The sequence below is a fragment of the Etheostoma cragini genome, chromosome 10 (genome assembly GCF_013103735.1).
Source record: "Etheostoma cragini isolate CJK2018 chromosome 10, CSU_Ecrag_1.0, whole genome shotgun sequence".
Lineage (NCBI taxonomy): Eukaryota > Metazoa > Chordata > Actinopteri > Perciformes > Percidae > Etheostoma > Etheostoma cragini.
In genome coordinates this window covers 1,204,194-1,226,474 of record NC_048416.1, presented here as the reverse complement: position 1 = coordinate 1,226,474, position 22,281 = coordinate 1,204,194, and the positions used below count along the sequence as shown (strand labels likewise).

Below are 22,281 nucleotides of genomic sequence, written 5' to 3'. Positions count from 1 at the left end.
CCCCCCCATCCCGCTCATTTTTCATGTTTTCTTGTGGCAGGCTGCAGAGGTGGAGCTCCACGACCCCGCAGTCTGCTGTGTGTGTGAGCGACAACAGGCTTCTCTGGCCTTGGAAAGTTTTATCAGGAGGAAGAAGACACAACTGCAGTTCCAAGCACTGAAGGGCAGACTGAACACACACTTGAGCTATCGAGTGAGTGTAATATTTGTGTCAATTTGATGGATCTGGGTAAATATTCACAGGATTTAAACCATTCGGATTCTGTTGCAGGAGTGTGCACGTTGGGGGAGTTTGGGAGAAATCTCCCAAAGCCTTTTGATGCCCACCACTGGATTTGGGAGGAACAACTTGGTTTGTGCGGGTCACAGCAACCTAGGGTTGCCTTAGCAACAGCTAAGGAACGTAGAGTTACCCTAGCAACAGATGAAATGAGGGGTTACCCTGACAAAAACGCTACAGGTACTCATTTAACGAGACCTCGCTGTGCTTTTCCAGACAGATAGCTGAAGACCTGATGGGCACAGTATTAATACAACGAAAGGTATAATATTGTGTTGCTGTCAAAAATATTCCTATCTCTATATTTTGACACACAGGCTAAACCCGCCCATTTGCCCAGTACATACTTATCCATATGCGTCCTTGGTTACTCCTCAGCACAGCTACAGCTGTATGTATTGGTGTGATCGTGAACACAGCTGTGTTTATGATCACAAAAACAAGTCTAGCCTTTGTTTTTGAGTGTAAAAAGGACCATGTTGATAACAAGGTTAGTACAAAACATCTATTTATTTTCTTATCACTGTACTAAAGTTAAACACACAACACTTTTCAGAGCAGATGAGTCTGGCCTTTTCACTTGAACAATGTAAACATTAAAAGATTGTGTTTCTTCAATTAAACCTATTTGTTTTTTCATTGGCACAAAATATTACACAACAGACAGCCACGGAAGCACACATGCATTGAAAAAACTTAGAGAGTACAGTACAATATCTAAGGCAAAAAAACATTTGGACAGTTTATCAAGTTATTTTTTGCGTTATTTCAGTTACATGGTTACGGCCTAGTAAACCTAATATACAAGTCATACAATTACATATAAACACATCCAAAGCACTGATAAAAACAAACAGAATGACATTATAAGATCCTCCATCAATTTCAGTTGACAGTTCATGAAAAAAAGTACTAAGACAATTTGTTAAAGTGGGGACTGCTTGTGGAAGTTGTCCTGAACCACAGATCTGTTATTTCAGTCATAAATGGCTGCTCTGAGATCAGTGTAATGGACCAGGTCCCTTAAACCCCCAGAGGCTGGAGGTAGAGTCAGATCTACTCATCCGGCTTCCTCTTGGGCTTCTTTGGGTTGCGGGAGCGGCTCTTGGCCTTGCACAATGGGCAGATGGGAGCATTACGATGAATCTGCTGGTGGCAGGAAAGGCAAGCCTGGGGGGGGGGGGAGAAATTCAAAGCAATGCTTCATTTCAAGTCTAGGACTGGGCACTGAACTTGGATACTTTTAGGCAAAGGCCAAATTGCCTCATAGTATTGAAAAATGCCTTGTCATTTATTACCATATTTCAATGCGGAGTCAATGTGAGTGAGTCAATATCATTTCAGCATGCTTATACCAAGATTATACCAAGACCACTTCAAAATCCCGCCATATTACCGCAAACCGTGATCATTTTGGTCACTAGAACTGCAAAGTTACATTTTAAACCGTTACATCCCTAGATGTACACTTAAATAACTTTTCAGAAGGTGTCTGGGTGTGTGTGACTAAGCATTTTTTTCTTTCTTAAACTTTAGGGTGGTGTCTGTGTTTGTTTGGAGCCAATTACATCTTGGAAATTCCCAGTGCTTTTTTAATTATTAAGAAAGAAAATACAAAGTGCGTAGTGGCTGGTGTGTCCATCTGCCGACTATTCAAACTTGAAATAATTTCTATCACGATTGAAGCTATTTTATATTTATTTCAAATGAATAAACGTTGATTGATTGACTTTAGGTCAGACTAATACCTTCATGGGTGGGGGTTGCTGTCTGAAGGTGGCCGTCTGGCGTGCATCTTGCTTCCTGGACACCTGAAGCTGCTGTGCTGCTGCTGCAGCGGCAGCGAGGGATTCTGGAATGGCGGGCTCATGTGGCTCCTTCTGCCACTCTGCTTTCTGCTTCTCAAAGTAACTGTTCAAAAGCAAAGAAAGAGCACAACAGCTAGCTGTGATTCTCATTTGGGAGCTTATGAATCATATCACCGTTGAGATTTTCCCACCTACGCTCTGTATTGAGAGATGTGTGGGGGCAAAACCCAATACAAAAGTAGACTACAATAGGAGAAGATTATAGTCATCTCACACACCCTCTTTAAATGTACAAGTCTGAGCAAAAGTCCAGTGATTGCGAGAACATTTGTCTGCATGCATGTGAGTGTGTCTGTGAGTGTGGAGGACTGGGAATGAAATCTGGCCTTGGACTTTATAGCCTGCTTGGCCCATTTTCAAAACTAATAAAAAGTGATATCCCATTTCTTTACGCTCTCTGGTTTCTCTCCAAATAGATTCTTGATAGAGTAGAGCATTCGCAGAACCAATGCATTGGGCTGTATTTCCTGTAATCATGAGCCACCAAAGCTCTTACATTACATTAAAGCTATAGTAAGTGATGTTAATCCAGGACACTTTTTGTCAAATTCAACAAGTATCTCCTCACGGTTCCCTAGCTCTCTCTTCTCTCTGTGCGCTGAAGAAAAATCTGGTGTTAATAATCCACAGCCCTGGCTGTGTCAATAGAAAAACAGACACGAGTGCATGAGCCATAAAACGCTCTTCCAGCCAATCGGCAACAGTTGATGGTGGAGCATGTGAGTGTGCTGGCAGCAGTAATGTCTGTCGGGGGGGGGGGGTTTGTTTGGTGGTTGAGTTCAAATAACAATCAACAAGCGCACCATCACTTGCTATACCTTTAACACACACACACACACACACCAATATTTCACAATTAACACAAGTTCATCTGATATGGATTACATGTTTGTTTTCATACACGTTAACAACAGTTAACAACAGTTGGGGTGTTTGAGTTTGTTATTATGACGTGTATGCATCCTCCGGTCAGAGAGCAGTTTATCAAACCTTAAACAGTTCCAGTAGGCAATATTATCGTTTGTTAATTTTCTGGCACCAAGATGCACAAGTGATCATTTTAACATCTCCCCAGATGTCATCATAAATCTCTCTGTAATGAGTTCTGTCTTCTAAGTAAAAACACTGAAGGACAACAGTGATAAGCCAGAACATTTTAAGTATCTCCCAAACTTTGAGACAATCAAGGAGCACACCACCAAGATGGAAAAGAGAGACGACTAGCACCTGGCCAAATTAACCCTATATTCCCACAGGATGCGCAACGGCTGTGGATCGGCTCCGCTGTGTGACGGCTCCATGCTCGCCATCCGTCAAAACCCACCGGGTCCAGATTTGTTGCGGAACGGCTGTGGCCATGACTGACAGCTGACGTCAAGAGGACCCAAGAGCTCTCGCGATATCACGTAGAACAACCACAAAAACAACAACAGTTCGTCTCCAATCCAGAGGAGTAGAGAGGAAACAACTCTGTGCTGTGTTCAAGGTCTAGTCCAGGGAGGTATGAGCCATCGTGAGTATGCTCTATTTTATTTTGAAAATCAACCCAATGTTTTATTTGTTTCTGTGCTCAACTTCCTGTCCAGCATCATCTGCCGTGTGCTGAATTGCTGTGGAGCTCACCAGCATCCAGCTGAAATTAAAGCTCTGCGTGTCTGCTCTGGAGGGCTGGGGCTCGCTGGAGCTGGGACGGAGTTAGAACACAGCCGCTCAGCAGACAGTGGAAATACACACGTTGACTTTAATGGAAACCTAATGACTCTGCCGCCGTTCCCTATCCTGTGGAATTTGAGGATTACAGAGTAGCCAGCCTGCCAATAATGCTGTCAGCGTGCAGAGCAGCAGTGGTCCTACACAACTCCTCACAACTTAAACATCCCATTTCAATTTTCTGTTCATACAATATCCAACCCAACTGAGAAATTGCAGTTAATTTGTAAATTCCCTATGTACAAACACCCGTACCTGAGTCGGGGACCAAACCAACGGCTGGCAGAAACATTGCAGGCAGACTGGGAGGGGCTGAATATCTAATTGCGATTATTTTGACTGATGTTGCGATTTGAATAACGATATTGGAAGGAATGATCATTTTTCTCTCATTCTTATTTTCATTGAGAAATGTGAAAATGCAAATGATTATAATGCGATTTTTGCGAGGATCTGTACCAAACAAAAACTGTATTTAAGATTATTTTTTTTCGGGGGGGCTTTTCCCTTTCTATGTAGTGACAGTGGAAACACACACTCTACTGGGTGAGCCGGAGGTCGCCCCACAAACATGTTTTCTTTAGTTGATAGTAGGGCTAGGTGATGAGGAGGAAAAAACAGATATTGCGATATTATTGAACAAATACCTCAATATATGGATATTAATTGTTCGGCTCTAAACTGGGGCCATATTTGGGTCTGTACGAGGAGAGAGAAAAAATCTCTAATAACAGGAAATTTCGACAAGACCAATGTGATCCTTGGTCGCATTAAACATCGCCAAACATGAATAAACTAGTCACCATCATTTCAGATTCAGTCCATAGTAAACTGTCCAGTTTTAATATCATCCCCTGTTGATGAATATCAGACTGTGGTTTGTGCTGGGGGGGGGGGGGGGGCATCTGTCAGTCCCCCTTAATGTGCCCACATTGTTGTGGATAACAAGGACATTCAGAAGCTTCAAAATGGATTTATTGCTCGCCAGTGTCTGAAGACAGAATCCAGACAAAAAGATTTCTCAATAGACCTGTCCATCAGGAGAACACCTAGCAGATACTTATAATAAATATTCTTTGTGTTTAGATTTTTTCTGTCTGTCTTTTTCTTCTTTTCTTTAGCCATTAGTGTACGGTACGTGTTGCTTTAATGTGTTGAGGTTTATAGATATCTCCTGTTAATGCTCCTGTTGCACCCAAATAAAATAAAAATAAAAGGGAAAGGAAGGAGCAATACATGACATTTTAACTGTCTCACTAACTTGTCTCAATAGTTTACATTGAGTAACATTCAATAATAAATAATACAATTTAATGAAGTCTGACAAATCACTCAGGGCTCCCACTGAAACAGTTTTCCTCTAAGGAAATTCATCCCTACTTATCAAAAAGAAAAATGACACCAGGGAGCTGCTACTTGTCCTTCTGATCCAAAACTTCTCTATAGACAGTAGTCCCATGTCTTCATGACCTACAACTGCCTGTCATCTTAACAGTTACCTTCACACTACTGAACCAGTCAATAAATGACCTCGCTGCCATAATCTGGTCTATCCATCACCACCAAACAGAACTGTCAGTAAACTCTAAATGCGGCTATGTATAACCTTGATGATCACTCCAGCACTATTTAAATAAATTAGCCTTGAAAAACTTTGCTCATGCACTCAATTACAATGTTGTTGAGTGCTATTGCAGACTGATATATAAAATACAATGGTTTGCATACATTTACACACCCATGCTAAAGTTGATTAAAAAGAGGAATAAAAAAACATCTTTTAGAAATTGATGTGTGTGTGCGTGCGTGTGTGTGTATACTGACTCCAGGGAGAGCTTCTCCTCTTCTTCGTTCAGGTTAGGGAGTCTGTGTAGACCTAAAGTCATCCTGAGGGCATCAACGTGCTCCTTCAGAGGTTTGTACTCATCATGTAGGCGGCGAGTTGTTTCTAGCAGCTTATTCAGGTCATTCTCCGACTGCTTGATGGTGCTCTCCATCTGATAGGACAGAAGTGGGAATTTCAGAAATTCACATGTAAAATGCACTGTATAAGCTGTTAATGGTTGTACCTAGTCATTACATAGTTTATACTGAGAATAACACAGGCACTTGAATTGCAATCAATATACTGTGTGTTTATTTTGTGTTGGTGGTCTTACATAGCTGTTACTAAATTCTACTCTTCTGAAAGCTGAACTGAGTTTTCAGCAGAACTTCCTCACCACATTGATATCTGCATGGATGAGTCGCAGCTCCTCCACATGGGCCATTTTCTCTTGTAGAAGCAGATCCATCTCTTGTTTGTACTCTTTCAGGTGCTTCTCCTCCGACTCCAGAGCCTCAAACTCAACCTTAAGACGAGACTTGATCTTCTGCATCTGGACAGTCTTGTTCCTGCACGGACCAAAGACACCAGCTGTCAGGTTATTTCCCTCAACGATGCAACAAAAAGAAAAAGAAAGAACGATGTGTCCCCTACATAGACAGCCACATCTCTGACATGCAGTGCTTTGCATTTGTGTCCAATTTTGAATAACTTCACAGACGTTCTGTATTGATGTTAAGCAGAACTATTCATTTTCACACACTGTAACTAATGTATTATTACGTGAATTAATTCGTGTGACGTTAACGTATTTTGCAGTTATTTAACGTGGCTGCAGAGAAGACATCAGGGCAAACCAACACCCCCTCTGGTTTGATATTGACAGACCGATTCGCTTGCTAGCTTGCTAAGTTGCTAGCTTCCCCACAGAAATAATAGGCATCGCACATCTGGCATTTTGTCAATACACATCTGGAATGTTGATACAGATATATGGTCAGAACATGCACCTCAACTACAGCTTCTCAACCTATAGGTCTTATTTAGCCTGTAGTGTTTGATTCCCAACACTGTCGGAAACCTGCTAAAACCTATTAAAGACCGGGTCTGCAGCAGACCGGCTAATTTTAGCTAGCTCAGTAACAAAAGCGAAGCCAAGGGGCTCATTCTTGGCCGGCTAACATTAGCTAAGAAACCGTTTCTTATTAGGTGTCAAACATCTGACAACAATACCTTTCAGTCAAGTCTTACCGTATTTCCAAGATATTTTCTAATTTGCACATTATTTCTTGTTCGTCCGCCATGGTTTCGCAGTCCTTGTCGTTCAGTTTGCTAGGTCAGTTACCCGTAAAGAAGGCCACAGTTGTTCTCTCCTTGTTGATAAAAAACACAATGGCCGGCGTGAGCGCGCACACGAGCACGCGCCCACAACGTGAAACCGTGGCCATGGCAGCACCTAGAGCTCTGCTACGCGCACACTGTGATAAAACGTTGAACCTGAAATAGCCTACTACAACTATCCACTTCCCCCTAAAACCATGTGTTACACAGCAATGGAAACTAGTTCACTTCATTGAAACATTACATATAATATTTAATACATTAATGGCACTTACAGCAAACTTCTTCTTAAAGGAAGAGAAAACAAAATCAAGTCAAGGAACAATGGAGCACATCTCCTTAGGATTTACTCTTCAGGAAAAATTATAACAAGAAAGAAACTATGGAAATATAAACAAATGTTACTAAAAAAAAAACAGCAAAACACATTGTCTCAACAATAAAACAAAAGTATAGCCCACATTAAAAACACATTTAGCAACAGTCTGAACCAGACTTAGGCTACACTACTGACCCTAAAATCACTGTATGTCATAACAACTGAACAAGAAGGATTAGACTAGCAGAGTGGACGTCACTGCCACTGGAACACCAGGTGCTGCAGAGTTAGGCCTACTCCTGTTTGTGTCCCTCTACAGGTGTGGGAGACAAGAAAAGATCATGTCTTGGTCCTAGATGAGGGTCACACAGTCACAGTCACACGTAATACATTTAAGAAAGAAAAGTCTCCACAGATGAAGGCTGCCTCTCCATAACACAAGGGCCCCTGGCTTCCATTGGATTAACTAAGAGAGAGAAGTACTTGGGAGCAATACAATGGTCCATTCTCATTCTGTATAATCCTTGTAGGTATTGCAAGCAGTTTCATATGACTCCACAGAGAAAAGGCTACAAGCACGTCTCTGAAGAAGTGTTTCGACTACGGATTAAAAAAAAACAAATGTCAACTGTAAGTAGTTGCTTTTTTTTTGTTAATATGTCAGTGAATTGCAAATGTAGTAGTTTGACTGAAATGTGTGGACCTGCTCTGTATTGAAAGGCTACAGAAAGGCAGTAGTTGGTAGTTGTTAATCTTTAGAATAATCTTTTGAGCAAAACAAAACGTATGATGATATCATTCCCAGGTCCAAGATGTTTCTCATTTGTTGCATTTGTGTTCTTGGATTTATTGTGAGTTGTCACATTATCCGGATAAACATGGTGTAACAAACAGTCGCACAGTGAAGCTTTCTCCTCCTGTTTTCATAAATGTTCATTGAAGCAGTCACTCCCCAAAAGACATGTAGACTTACAACTGTACTACAGTATTAGTATTATTATTATGATTATTATTATTACTACTACTATTATTATAATCAGTGTTATTACAGGCACTAATGAAGCCTGCCTTGCTTGTGTAGTCTCAGCAAAGTTTATGAGGAATAAAGACATTTCTACAATTATTTTGTTCTATTACGCAAGTCTGTCCATCCTAACAACTGCAATTATGTGCATATGGTTAGTAACATTCTAGATTATTGCTAAATAGGTGTAATTGTTTAGACCAAGTCGGTAATACTTATTCATCATGGCATGAACCCCATGTTCTCAGTTAAGTCTAAAATATACTGTGGGCTTCATCTTTTGATTGTAGCACCCACCAACCTCTTGCGATTGGATGCTCCTGGTTGAACAGAAAAATGTAAGAAACACTCTTTTTGGTCATTTTGCTGTTTAAGAACCAAGCAATGTAGCATTATTTCAAAGAACAGACAAACTTATCAGAAAATGGGCAGAGCTTTTTTTACCCAGATGCTTTTGCTCTGCATGCTCCTTGATGCTTCTCCAGTGACACGGATGAATGAGCAGCAGGAATTTCTTTTTTCCTCTTGTGGCTCAGTGTGAATGTTTTCTCTGGCAGATAAATGTCCGAGTTACAACCATGGATGCTGAGCTGGAGTTTGCCATCCTGCCCAGCACCACTGGCAAACAACTTTTTGACCAGGTAAACTGTGCAGTACGAGTACAAAACAATTACTTTGACGGATAGGTGCGTGATTGTGTTAATTACTGGTGTGTTCAGATAGTGAAGACGATCGGGCTGAGGGAAACCTGGTTCTTTGGCCTCCAGTATCAGGACAGCAAAAGCTTCTCCACCTGGCTCAAGCTGAACAAAAGGGTGAGGGGAATGTTTGTGTGTCAACTTTACATCCCCTGATGGCAAAACCTAACCCCCGCTGGCCGCTGGATTTAACTGAACACGTGATCATGATTGTTGTTTTGTCAACCCACTGACGCTAATTAGTACGTATGTCTTCATTCCCTCTGTTGTGGGTTGCCGGTCACAGGTGACCGCTCAAGATGTGAAGAGGGACAACCCGTTGTTGATTAAGTTCAAGGCCAAGTTTTACCCTGAGGATGTCGCAGATGAACTGATCCAGGAGACAACACAGCGCCTCTTCTTCCTACAGGTTGGAGATGAGCACATGCACATGGACGTTGTTTTTAAAAAGATTACTGCTTTAAATTTGACTTATTCCCTTTTACGAATTTTATGATGAGATGGCACCATTTCGTATTTGTATGCAATAAGAAGGATCCAAATCTATGAATTTAGTCTTGAAATAAACAGAGAGTCAAGTGCTTATTTAATCAAGAAAACGAATCAGTTAAATGTGCTTTAAGAGTCTGAAAATATCACAATGTTAATATTGCTGTTGTACACAAGCCGTTGTGTATGACACCTTAACACAAACAGCACCATAAAACATAAGGGGCCATTAATGTCTCAAAGCAGAGCGTTTTGTTTCCTTTCTGTGTTTTAGGTAAAAGAATGCATCCTAAATGATGACATATACTGTCCACCCGAGACTGCAGTGCTCTTGGCATCGTATGCTGTTCAGGTCAAACAAGGAGACTACAGGAAAGACTATCACGTACCGGGATACCTCGCGAAAGAGAAGCTGCTGCCACAGAGGTACTGAGTTCTATGGTAATGAGTGTTAACCAAAGTTCAACTAAATTCCAGTTTCAGAATGTTAACTGGTGTGTCCTCTTTACTGATAACACCAGGGTTTTGGAGCAGCACAAGCTGAATAAGAATCAGTGGGAGAATAGAATCCAGGTGTGGCATCAAGAGCACAAGGGATTGCTGAGGTACTGCAGGTGTCTTATTCTTCTTAAAGTCGTATTGGAAACAGGTTCTCTCTAGCTCATGTAATTACTCCACACATCAGGGAAGATGCCATGGTGGAGTACCTCAAGATAGCCCAGGATCTGGAGATGTACGGGGTCAACTACTTTAACATCAAGAACAAGAAAGGATCCGAGCTGTGGTTGGGGGTGGACGCGCTGGGGCTGAACATCTATGACAAGAAGGACAAGTAGGTTTCAATTTATGAATGGAAATGGTTGTGTTGGTGGTGTTGACAATGATTGAATTTGGTACAGGCATTCATTTGGTACAGACATATTCATCCCATAGCATGAATTTTAATGACTTTGGTGAACACTTAAATGTCCCATATTGTAAAAGGTAAGATTTCCATGTCATTTTGATTATGAAGCATGTTGAGGTGCTAAAAAATACTCTAAAAGAATGAAACATTCAATCCACAGCAAAATGCAAATAGCCGTATTAATAACCTGTGCTTTTAAACAAGCCGTCTGCTACAGTGCTGTTACAGTCATTCTCCGGCTGCAATGATGATGCAGAAACTCAGAGAGGGCCAATGTAGAAGAGCCGGAAATACTGGCCAATCAGAGCAGACTGGACTTTTTATTTTTATTTTTTTTACTTTAAACCATTTATACATGTTCTAGTAGAAACCCCAAATATACATATAAAGCTACTAATGTACATAAAATGGGACCTAAATTAAAAAAACAGACTGAAAAGCACATTTACATTTTGCATGCTAGCATACTAAACCAAGATGGTGAACATGGTAAACCTGCCTAGAATCAGCATATGCACTGTCACCGTCACTAATGTTAGCATTTAGCTCAAAGGAGGGTTGTAGATCCTCACAGAGCTCCTAGCTTGGGTGCAAACTTTTATTTTCCTAACTATGTTTTAACTGTGTGTGAAGAACATGATCACCCCTGTTAACAGTTTACAGTGGTAAAACAACATGCCCATATTTTACAGGATGACCCCAAAGATTGGCTTCCCCTGGAGTGAGATCAGGAACATTTCCTTCAATGACAAGAAGTTTGTCATCAAACCAATCGACAAGAAAGCTCCGGTATGCAAAATACATTATTATTAGTGAGTTATCTGCAGCAGCACCACATTCTATGAAGCATGTCATGAGATGAAAAATTGCACAGACCCCATTCACAGGAAGTTTAAGGGAAAGTTGCCATTTTCTTATACATGTACAATGGATGTATTTCTGTGCAGGTCTGTTAAGGTTAGTCATGGAATTTTGTGGACGCGATTAAAGAGCTGCTCCTTCTCCAGTCCTCAGGGTTTAATAAGTTCACTCCGAGAACCTCAGGCCTGGACTTGCTGTGGTGTTCAGGACCTGTTTTCCGAGTCTTTGTTTGTGTTTTCCAAAAAGTGAGCATCAGGGCGTTCCTCTCGTGTGTACTGCAGATGATCCAGGTTTAATTCCATTCATTAACCCCCCTGCTTTTAAAAATGATTTAATGCCTTTTAATTAAGTGTCTTGTATCCTCAGTGGTGGAAGAAGTAGTCAGATCCTTCACAATCCTACAGTCGCACTGTTGCTTTCTCTGGAGGAAAATTACTAGAACTGTTGGGTCCTTGTAAATTCTGGAGTGTGGTCTAGACCTACTCTATCTGTAAAGTGTCTTTTATGAATTTATACTATAAATAAAATTGAATTGAAATTGAATTGAATTAAAGATACTCTATTACAAGTAAAAGTTCAAAAAGTAAAAGTACTCAATGCAAACAAATTCTCTCATTTTAGAAACAGTTGCGTGATCTAACCTTCTCAGCTGGACTTGTAGGCTGTTTTACTTTTAATAGTTTCATTTAAAATAAAACATCAGATTTTGTAAACTACACTTGTTTTGTGAGTAAAAAGTGTAATATTTCTCTCTGAAATGTATCGGAGTAGAAGTAGAACGTGGCATGAAAAGAAAAGACATAAGAAAAGTACAAGTTTAAGCACCTTAAATGTGTACTTAAGTACAGTACTTAAGTAAATGTACTAAGTTACATTCCACCACTGATCCTCTATCATTAGATTGGGCTGGGTTGTTGTGATTGGTGATTTTAATATTCACGTTGCTGACGTTTCTTGCTGTTTTGCTGCTGATTTTCTTAAAGTCAGTAAGGATTTTGATTTCATTCTACTGGTGCCACAAACATTAGGGGTCATACCTTATGGACCTTATTTTTACGCTCAATTTAAATGTGGATTTTGTCTGCTATAGGAGCTGCATGTAACTGACCGTGCATGCTAGATTGACTGCACAGTAATGTGTATGTTACCCTCACATTTTAATTCTCAGCTGAGAATGTTTCTGTAACATTTGACCCGGGTGCAGTGTTGTCTCCTCATGCTGACATTAAATGTCTGGTCCCCTCCTTTAACATATGTTGCTCTTCCATTTTGGATGAAGAGGCTCCAAGTAAAATGAGACTTCCCTCCCTTCCCTCCACCCACGTTCACTGCCTCTGTCAAAGACCTCTTAAATTGAGTTTAACAATATGGTTAGGGAGGCTAGGGCATCTTACTTTTCTAACCTCATTTCCTCCAGTAAATGCACCCCGATAATTCAGTTTGACACCCTCAACAACACCGTCACTCCTGCACCTCCTGATGTGCCTGTCTTTTCAAATAGGGATTGCAGTGACTATATCTCTCTCTTTGTGAATAAGATTAGGGCATCATCCCCTCTGCTACTCCCTTTTCTGTTCATTCAACTTAGCCATCACTTTTGAACTGAAATTTCCCGGCAAGACTTTACTGATCTGGTAGGTAGTAGGAAACCTTCCTCAACCCTTGTAGATATTTTACCAACTTCCTTGTCTAAAAATGTACATAGCGAGTACGTTTATACTGCATTTTGGTCCAATTTTTAAAATAATATTTGCTCTTGTGAAGCACTTTGGGACTTAGTTCTGTAAAAGGTGCTACATTACACAAATGTATTAGTACTACTACTACTTAGAGATATGTTTATTGAGATTTATTCACTGTAGCTACAACCAGGAGTCGTATATCCTTGTTACTGATGAAATGACTAATTTTGCAAATGCATAAATTACATTAAGTAGTGTGAATAGTGTGAATTTAGCCTCACACTACAATTTGCCTGTATGCACAGATTTGAGGAAAGCATCCTCAAATCTGAGGATGAAGAAAGAGTTTAGAAAAATGTACTACATTATCCTAAACAAGGATATAAACTTTAGGATATAAACCCATGCTAACAGTAAAACAGATCTGAGATGCTTCTGATGTGGCATATATCCCTGATTGCCCATTTTTGTATTAAAGGACTTTGTTTTCTACGTCCCTCGTCTTCGCATCAACAAACGTATCCTGGCATTGTGTATGGGGAATCATGACCTGTACATGCGGAGACGTAAACCTGACACCATTGAGGTGCAGCAGATGAAGGCCCAGGCCAAGGAGGAGAAGAACAAGAGGCAGATGGAGAGGTAGGAAGGAGGACATAATGAAGGCTTTTATAATAGTTTACAGTGTGTTCTCTCTGCTTTAAGAAAGAACTGTCAGGAGATCCAGTTTTTTTTCAGATGTGTATATATGAACAATTCTCCTGTCAGGGCTCTGCTCGAGAGTGAGAAAAAAAAGCGAGAAAATGCCGAGAAGGAAACAGAGAAGATTGCTCGTGAGACCATGGAGCTGATGGAGAGATTGAGACAGATTGAAGAGCAGACAAAGAGAGCTCAAGATGGTCTGAAAACTTTCTGAATACAACTGGAGATGTATTTTTTGTGTTTAAAAACATCAAAAGAATTGCTAAGTACATTGAAATATTTGTAATTTTAGTATTTCTACAAAGCTTACACTATACAGGCCTGTCCAGGCATATGTATATAATGATTTTGGCGCACATGTGCATGGGTGTTTCAGAGCTAGAGGAGCAGACACAAAGGGCTCTTGAGTTAGAGAAGGAGAGGATGGTTGCTCAGGAGGAGGCAGAGCGCCTGGACAAAGACCGCAGAGCTGCATTGGAAGCTAAAGCAGCTCGACTGTACCAGTCTGAAACCCAGACCAAGAGCCAAGAAAGCCTGGTACTCAAAAACACAAAATACACCTTCATGCATTCAAACTCCAAGTGGATCAATTTAATGAGAAGGTGGTTGCTGTAGTAGTCATTCAGCCATGAGACCAATTTCAACTATTCCCAAGATCAAGGACTCATTATGTTATATTTACATATATTGATCAAGGCCACCTCTCAGCTAGAAAAAAGGCTGCTAAATTATTGATGTTGTCAAGTGATTCACAAATTCAGCTTAAAAGTACATTATACATTATAAATTATACACATTTTAGCTGCTTAAATAGAAAGACAATCAAACTGAACCGCAATGCTGCGTATAACATATGCACAGACACACGCACACACATATTTTCTCTAACACACAAATGTGCAACCGACTGCACGACTTCAGATCAAGAGCATGTGTAACTCTCTTCCCATTGGTGTGAGTGTGTGTATAGGCCACTGAGCTGGCAGAGCTTACCTCTAAGATCTCCCTGCTGGAAGATGCCAAGAAGGAAAAGGACGAAGAGGCGAATAAATGGCAGAAAAGGGTGAGAATTAATGACAGAGCCATGAGAGAGATAAAAGATGATTCAAACATGAGCAAAGACGGATGTGTGACACGTCGAAGTGTTGGGCCAAGGCAAAGTAGATGCAATGCGTCAACCACAGACAGGTAATCAGTAGACTTTCAAATTGTGACAGTATGAGTTTTAGACGTGTCACTGCATTATCACAGTTAGAAACCCTCAGCAGTAATTGGCTAAAACATGTATGTATGTGTATGTGTGTAATCTACCTGCCAATGTCACTTTATTCAGAAGTGAAATGTTGGCCTCATTAGTGAGCGGTGAACTAAAACAACTTAACAGGGGATTCTACAGGAGATGAGCAGGTTATCAGGTCAAAATAACATTTGTCCTTGTAGTTTTGGGGTTTAATTAGTCTCCATTACGTATCTGTTTATGTTTAGGGAGAAAGAAAAATGCAATTTCAGTGAATTTGGGGTCAAATGCCCCTTTAACTAGTACTAAAAAGTAGAGGAAAAAGTGCCACAGGTCACCAAAGACATTCCGGTTTTCTTTTATTCCCAAAAAGCACCTTCATTTATTTCAGTTTCATAGTAGCCGACAAATAAAATGTCCTACGCGAATATTCCATTTTGGGACCAGTCGACTAAAGGCTACTTGCACTTGAATATCCAACCACAGCGCTTTACTGCAAGTTGTGTGTGTTGACAGGCGATGGTGGTAGAAGCTGATTTGAAGCAAACCAAAGAGGAGCTGAAGACTAAACTCATGGGTGTCCACATCCAGGATTCTGTCCAACCTCCTATGCATGAGCACGATGAGACAGATGAGAGCAGTGACGAGGCGAGCGCTGAGCTGACTCCTCCGGGCATGGTCCGAGACCGCAGCGAGGAAGAAAGAGTAACAGAGGCCCATAAGAACAAGAGGCTGCAGAAAAACCTCAAGGTAAGGTTGAGTGAATGTAACCAGTTTCCTAATTTGCCGAGTTGCTGTTCTCTGTCTCACCTTCAGTTCAGAGGGGATGTAAAGCTACAGATTAGCTGTACCTGGGCTGTCCTGGACCTTTTAAGAGTGTGTGGTTTTATGGCAATGTTGGTCTGTCGGTTGGACTAGAATATCTCACGACTATTGGATGGATCGCCATGAAATTTTGTGCAGGCCTTCATCGTCCCAATTGGATGAGTCCCACTGACTTTGGTATCCCCCCTGACTTTTTCTTTAGTGCCCCTATTATCGTGAAATTTGTATAACATATAGCCCCTAAATTATAATTCTTAAGAACCTTTGCAATCCCGTGACTTTTTATTTGGCACCACCAAAAGGTCAAGAGAATTCTCGCCAGAGCACAGTTTGAGGTGGCTTAGCGAGTTACTCTGGCATCGAGTAATGCCACTCATTAACTATACCCTGGTAGTCGAGCTGCACCAATCACACCGGTGTATCTGATAGAGGCGGGGCCAGAGGCGAGCTGCACCAATCACATCGGCGTATTTGATGTAGGGGGGAGCCAGAGGCCAGCTTCACCAATCACATCGGTAAATCTGATGTAGGTGGGGCCAGAGGTCAGCTTCACCAATCACATTGGTGTATCTGATCTAGGCGGGCCCAGAGGCTAGCTGCACCAATCACATTGGTGTATAGATAGATAGCTTTATTTGTCACATATGCACAAGTACATAGCGAGATGATTCTGTTTGTTGAGCAAGCCTCCTGGCCGCAACTATTTGAAGCACCGCCACACGTTCTCCGGAAAAGGAAGTATGCAGTCAGCAACATGGTATACATTACAAAACTACATAACAACAAGATGCACAGCACAACACACAGTTCATGTGGTCACATGAAGGAATTTTTGAGGTGGCTTGGGAGGGAAAAGAACAAACAGTAAAGTATTTGAGGCAGACAGTTCAAGGGGGATGGTTTGGAGTGGGTGGTGTATGGTGAGCATGTGAGTCTGTGTATGCGAGTGTGTGTATCTGATGTAGGCGGGCCCAGAGGCCAGCTGCACCAATCACATCACACAGAGGGCAGGTGAACAGAAAACAGCAGTCTAATCTACCAGTTAACTCCGATGGTAGCTAAGCGTTTGGGGGCTCTGGATACGTCACCCTGTGTGCTGTTGTGATTGGTCGTAGTGTTATCCAATTTCGATGCAGTGGGATACTGAATGCCAGATCCTTAATCTTTTAGATTAGGGTTTAGATTTCCAGCTAATTTTTTTTAACTTTGATGGTTCCCAAGCTATATAGCATACCGGCTTTGGTGAAACCCTGGCTTTTCCTGTCCACTATGAGGTTTGACAATTGAGTAATTGAAATATTGAATAGATGACTTTTTTTCAAATCTCGCCTCATAACGTCAAAATTCTAATTCTTTGATTTATGAGTAAATACCGGAAGAATTACGAAATTCTTATCATCCTTATTTATTCTTTGTCTTTAGTCCTAACCAGAAAATATTAGCATGCTAAGTGGCTTAATTAAAATAGAACTCTGGTAAATAAAGACTTTCCCGTGAGCATGTCGGTATGCTGACTTTAGAGCTGCTGACTGTTTGTTTCCAGACAATCTCTGGCTCTCAATCAACTTTTACACGTTTTCATTTACTAGAGGTATGGGCCAACGTGTGTGTTAGCTTATTACACTTCTTCCAAGTTGTGGCTTTCTTTGTAGTTTGTGATTTGAAAATCACATTTCTGTTGTGAGATTGTTTAAAGTGGTTCTTTCTGCCTTGCCTGTTGTCACAGACAGAGAGAGGTTTTGACTATGCAGTAAATATTAGTGGCCAAACCAGATGTTGTTCACATTTGGGGCTTGGGGATTTTTTACTATTTCTGGCAGCAGTATGAACAATTTTTTGATCCCTAAAATGAGAATATGCCTAAAAACCTGTACATAATTTTAGAAAAACATGTTAATTGTTAATGGGAAATCCTCCTAGAGCCTGCATCTTGTTTTGCATCCAGTTGTTTTCCAACTCTCTTCATCATTCTTAAACTAGAACACAACAAACATTTTTTATCACTCCCGCTGCAAAATTTATGTTGCTGTTTTCAAATTGCACAACAGCATTATTAATCTTGAAACGTTTGTTATACTATGCTAGCTACAGTTTGCATAAAGAATGTTAAAATGACAAATCTACATTTCAATCTAACGCACAATAATCTGGGCTATAACTGCAAAACAAAGTATACTTAGTAGTACCTAGGTAAGGACTACTAGCCAGTCAGAAGCAGAGTATGAGGGCCCTGACAGTACTTAGGTAAGGACTACTAGCCAGTCAGAAGCAGAGAATAAGGGTGTGCCATGCTTGCAGATAGGTGAGCATTATAACGTGTTATAAAGTGACGGATGTTTCTCATGGAAGTATAACTGGACTACAGCAGAGCTGTTTGGAGCAGTTTGTGAACATCGTTTACTGTTGGAGCTGGTAAGTCCCTTTGGGGGGGGAATTTGGGCTTTTTCACTTTGTAAACCTATAATGGAAAAAAGCCAGGAAGCATAATATGAACACTTTAAGATTGCATTCATGCACACGGCAACGTTTTCATTTTTAAACAGAGTTTGGAAGAAAAACGATCTTGTCTACACGAGTCTTAGGCTCGGTACCAGAAAGGCTCTCCGTCCATGTTAACACATGGCAGCGCATGTCACATGACTGAAAATCATTTAAGCTGAAAATGCAGAAAATACTTTGGAGACAGAACAACAATGGTGAAAAAAGTAAGACCAGGGTGTTACTTGTTTGGACTGACAACAAGATGGAACTTTTGCTGAAGGGTACCTCACCTACCTCACCTGTAAGTCGAACTAATGTGCACACCAGGGAGTTTTTAAACTCAAACGGTGTCAGCAGTGCTCGGTACTGTGAAACACAGGGGTAGTGTGGACAGGATGCTTAAATGTAGCAAGAGATATACATTACTTAAAAAATGCATTAGTGTGGATGTAGCCTTAGGAAAGCCTTGCATCCTCCCAATGCTCTAGCACTCTAGTTTGGGGTTGAAAGGTTTCATGAGTTTCACAACAGGTAATTTTATATGGAGAGCTTGATTTGTCTCACTACAACAAAATGGCTAGGAATTAACACCATCACACTTCAATACAAGTTGGTAGATTGTTTTACAAAAACATGGTTATTGCCAATGGACAAATCCCCCTAGAGCCTACGTCTGTTTTGTATCCGTCTGTTTTCCATCCAACTATTTTGTATCCAACTGTTTTCCAACTCTCTTCATCATTTTGAAACCAGAACATAACAAATATTGAGGATGACTAATGCTCACTCCTGCTGCCCACAAAGAGGCCAAATTGAACGTTATTATTTTTAAATGGCATATGTAGTTAACCATTTGGTGTAAACAGCATTAGTAATCTTAAAGCCTAATTTGCAACAGGCTGGAGTAGAGTCTACACAAAGAATGTTTAGCTGACAAATCTACATTTCAATCCATCCCATAATACTCTGGGCTGTAACTGCAAAGTCTACTTAGTAGCCTAAGATTGCATTCAGCCACACTACTACATTTTAATACAGTTTGAAACAAAAATGATCCCGTCCACACAAGGCTGTTATCTGTATGTCACATGACCAGGTTACTCTGCTGTTGAAAATCATTTAAGTCCAAAAATGCAGAAAATAAATTGGAGAAAGAACAGCAATGCTGAAAAATGTAAGACCAGGGTGTTATTTGTTGGGAAGAACAACAATGTGCTGAAAGGTAAGTCTACCTCACCCAGAGGTCTGATTGACGTGCATCTTTGTTGCCAAAAGTCTCTGTTTCTGTCCATTTACACGATAACACAACCCGGGAGTTTTTAAACTCAAACATCTGTCAGCAGTGTTTCTAAGTAAGGTACTCGGTATCAGGGGCGTAGAACAGAATTCTGGGCCCTGTAAAAGGCATTGTCTGTGGACCCCACTCTGCATACACAGCTATCCATTCTAGCATCTTTTTGGGCCCCCAGTCTGATGCCCCTGCTTGGAATGAGAGTAGTGCGGACATGGTGCTTAAATGTAGAAAAAATTTACATTTTTAAACACAAATTAGTGTGGGTGTAGCCTTTGGAAAGCCATACGAGTGCTCTGGTGAGAACTCTGGATTTCCAGCAGGGTAGTTCTCCTGTACCCCAGTGACATAACTGTAGCCCCAGAGAACATGAAATAGAACTACAGGTTTTACACACAAACCTAACCCAGGTAGATATAAGGTTGAAAAGCGCCTCCCTTAGGTTTTACTTAGAACTGAGTGAATCAGTGAATTCTTAGTGTAATTCGTGGTAGCTCACCTGGTTGAGCGTGCGCCTCATATACTAAGGCTCAGTCCTAACTGAAGTGGGCTGGGTTGGAGTCCAACCTGTGGCCATTTGATGCACTTCGTTCCCCCTGTCTTTAGATGTCCTGTCGAATAAAAATGATCTAAAATAAGTCATCATAATAAAACATTGTTACTAGTACTGTATCATTCTATTGGTTTCATCAATAAGTTACAATCTTATCCAGGCTGAGGCCTAAACAAATGAAATAAAACCTCACAGCCAAAACAAGACGAGGTGTTGTATAGAGGACACAGAACTGGACTTAATAACTTTGGACAATAGTGTGTTTTCAGATGGGGATTGAGTGAGTACTGGGGTCAGGTAAAGAGAGGGGTAAGGCTTCTGAATAGTCTCCTGAAGAGTCTCAGGAAAGAGGATCTCATTCACTGTGTTTTTGTGTTTTCTTTCAGTTCCTGAGCACTGAGCTGGCTGGAGCTGTAGACGAGAGCAAAAAGACCCCCAATGACCTGATCCACGCTGAGAATGTGAAGGCGGGCCGGGACAAATACAAGACCCTACGCCAGATTCGTCAGGGTAACACCAAACAACGCATTGATGAATTTGAGTCCATGTGAGAGATAAGCAGAGACGATGACACTGGACACGTTGAGAGATTGTAGAAGTGTCGGTGCAGATCATTAGATCATTAAATTATCACAGCAAATTAAATTGTTACCACCTTTGAGGTCCTTGATCATAATGCCATTTCATCTGGAAACGAGTAAGAGCTGACAACTGTAGATCATTTATTTTAATTTCATAGGAACAAAAACACATGCATGTCCACTTTGGTGTTGCAAACATCATCTGTGCTGTCAGTTATGAAAAGTGCTGTGGTTTGCAATGGTATTTAACGCATTTGCAATTTTATTGTGCCAAACTAATGAGAACTTAATACTTTGATTAATGAAAGCAATGACATTTAAGACACTTCTATCTAAGTATTCCAAATAAAATACACATGAAACAGCATGTGTGCGTTGTTTGTGCATCCACATGAGGACGGATCACCCTCACTGTGCCTGGAGCAAACTGTTCGAAAACTGTCAACTTGTCTATTGAGTATAAATAAACAGAAAATAAAACCAATAAATTGCCGCTGACATACTGTATGACATCCTTCATGTCCCATAACTCCACATCTGCTGTGTCACTGCCTTAACACGGCAACAAGCAATGTTGTCACTATAAAACAGAAGGAAATATGCCCAAATAAATTTAAATTGGATCTATTTTTCCTTAGAAGTTTCTCTAGCTGCCTGCTCCAGTAATTCCACCAAAAGCAAGCATTTAGAGAAACTCCCTCTTAGAGAGAAACCTGGTTCAGACCCAGGCTCTTGGTAGGCGGTGTCTGACCGTGGCAATAATAGTCACACAATAAATAATAATAATGGTGTATACTTTATTAATCCCACAAGGGGAAATTACAATTTACACTGCTGTTATTACACACAGGCCTTAATTACACACACATGCTCAGTACCTATACGTGCACTAAATGGAGAGATGTCAGAGTGGGGGGGCTGCCCATGGAAAGGCGCCCTGAACAGTTGGGGGTTCGGGGGAGGGGGAGTATTTTTGTGGCAGGTAAGCCCAAATACCAATCTTTAGTGCACCTTTAATGAGTACATCCTAATCACATTTTATAGTGTAGCTCATTATTAAGGGTTCACCGTTCTTATTCCTTCAGTTTCCATGTACAATGACAGCATTGTATTGAAACTAACTGAACCTATGAAGTAGATTATGTGTTTACCCCTATTAGAGTTTTTCTTGTCAACAAAAAACTCCTCATTTGTTCCATGGCTAGTTTTGTGTACCTAAATGTACAATACTGCCACAGTACATTTACTATATGTTGTGAATTAGGTCACTGATTCCTAATCCAATTAGCATATTTGATTGAGTAATTTATTGTTCAACTGCCAATCTCGCGAGACCTACAACATGCCAACAAGTGTACAAAGGCAACGCCAAAGTCCAAAGATAAACAGCTGTCTATGGTGGAGTGAGTGAGCCAAAGTTGGCCAGCAGTGTATCCGCAGTGAGAGCGGCTCGGCGGGGCGTCCCTCTTCTTCAGCCTCCGTCAGCTCCATATCCGCTCAGACGTATGACCGGAGTCTCGTAGGGGAGGCGTTTTCTCGCCTACAGCGCTCTTGGATTCGTATCGTGTGCAACCAGCGCACATCTTCAGTCACGTCGCGAGCTGAAG

At 41.0% G+C, this 22,281-nt stretch overlaps 3 protein-coding genes across 4 annotated transcripts in view; 2 read left to right on the top strand and 1 right to left on the bottom strand.

The window, feature by feature from the left end:
• Positions 1 to 969, top strand: part of LOC117952266 — a 1,772-nt gene extending 803 nt beyond the window's left edge. The window contains exons 3-4 of the mRNA XM_034884413.1: positions 41 to 193; positions 272 to 969. Of these exons, the coding sequence (XP_034740304.1) occupies positions 41 to 193; positions 272 to 388 (270 nt within the window). The 3' untranslated portion in view covers positions 389 to 969. The remainder of the gene's footprint in view (positions 1 to 40; positions 194 to 271) is intronic.
• On the bottom strand, positions 952 to 7,192 carry zc4h2 (zinc finger, C4H2 domain containing). The gene is made up of 5 exons (XM_034884380.1): positions 6,935 to 7,192; positions 6,081 to 6,252; positions 5,683 to 5,855; positions 2,029 to 2,191; positions 952 to 1,450 (listed from the first exon to the last, which is right to left on the bottom strand). The coding sequence occupies exons 1-5, from the start codon at positions 6,985 to 6,987 to the stop codon at positions 1,337 to 1,339; spliced, it is 675 nt and encodes a 224-aa protein (XP_034740271.1). The 5' UTR covers positions 6,988 to 7,192; the 3' UTR covers positions 952 to 1,336.
• A 534-nt stretch (positions 7,193 to 7,726) lies between these two features.
• Positions 7,727 to 21,038, top strand: LOC117952227 (moesin-like). 2 transcript variants are annotated; one of them, XM_034884377.1, is made up of 15 exons: positions 7,783 to 7,973; positions 8,658 to 8,705; positions 8,925 to 9,008; positions 9,087 to 9,182; positions 9,352 to 9,474; positions 9,829 to 9,980; positions 10,076 to 10,159; positions 10,240 to 10,386; positions 11,154 to 11,250; positions 13,483 to 13,646; positions 13,773 to 13,903; positions 14,083 to 14,243; positions 14,677 to 14,769; positions 15,460 to 15,693; positions 20,480 to 21,038. In XM_034884377.1, exons 1-15 carry the CDS (start codon positions 7,893 to 7,895, stop codon positions 20,642 to 20,644), a joined length of 1,860 nt encoding a protein of 619 aa, XP_034740268.1. In that variant the 5' UTR covers positions 7,783 to 7,892; the 3' UTR covers positions 20,645 to 21,038. The 2 variants fall into 2 exon arrangements, with proteins under 2 accessions (XP_034740269.1, XP_034740268.1); XM_034884378.1 differs by lacking the exon at positions 8,658 to 8,705 and having other exon boundaries at positions 7,727 to 7,973.
• The last annotated feature ends 1,243 nt before the right edge of the window (positions 21,039 to 22,281 follow it).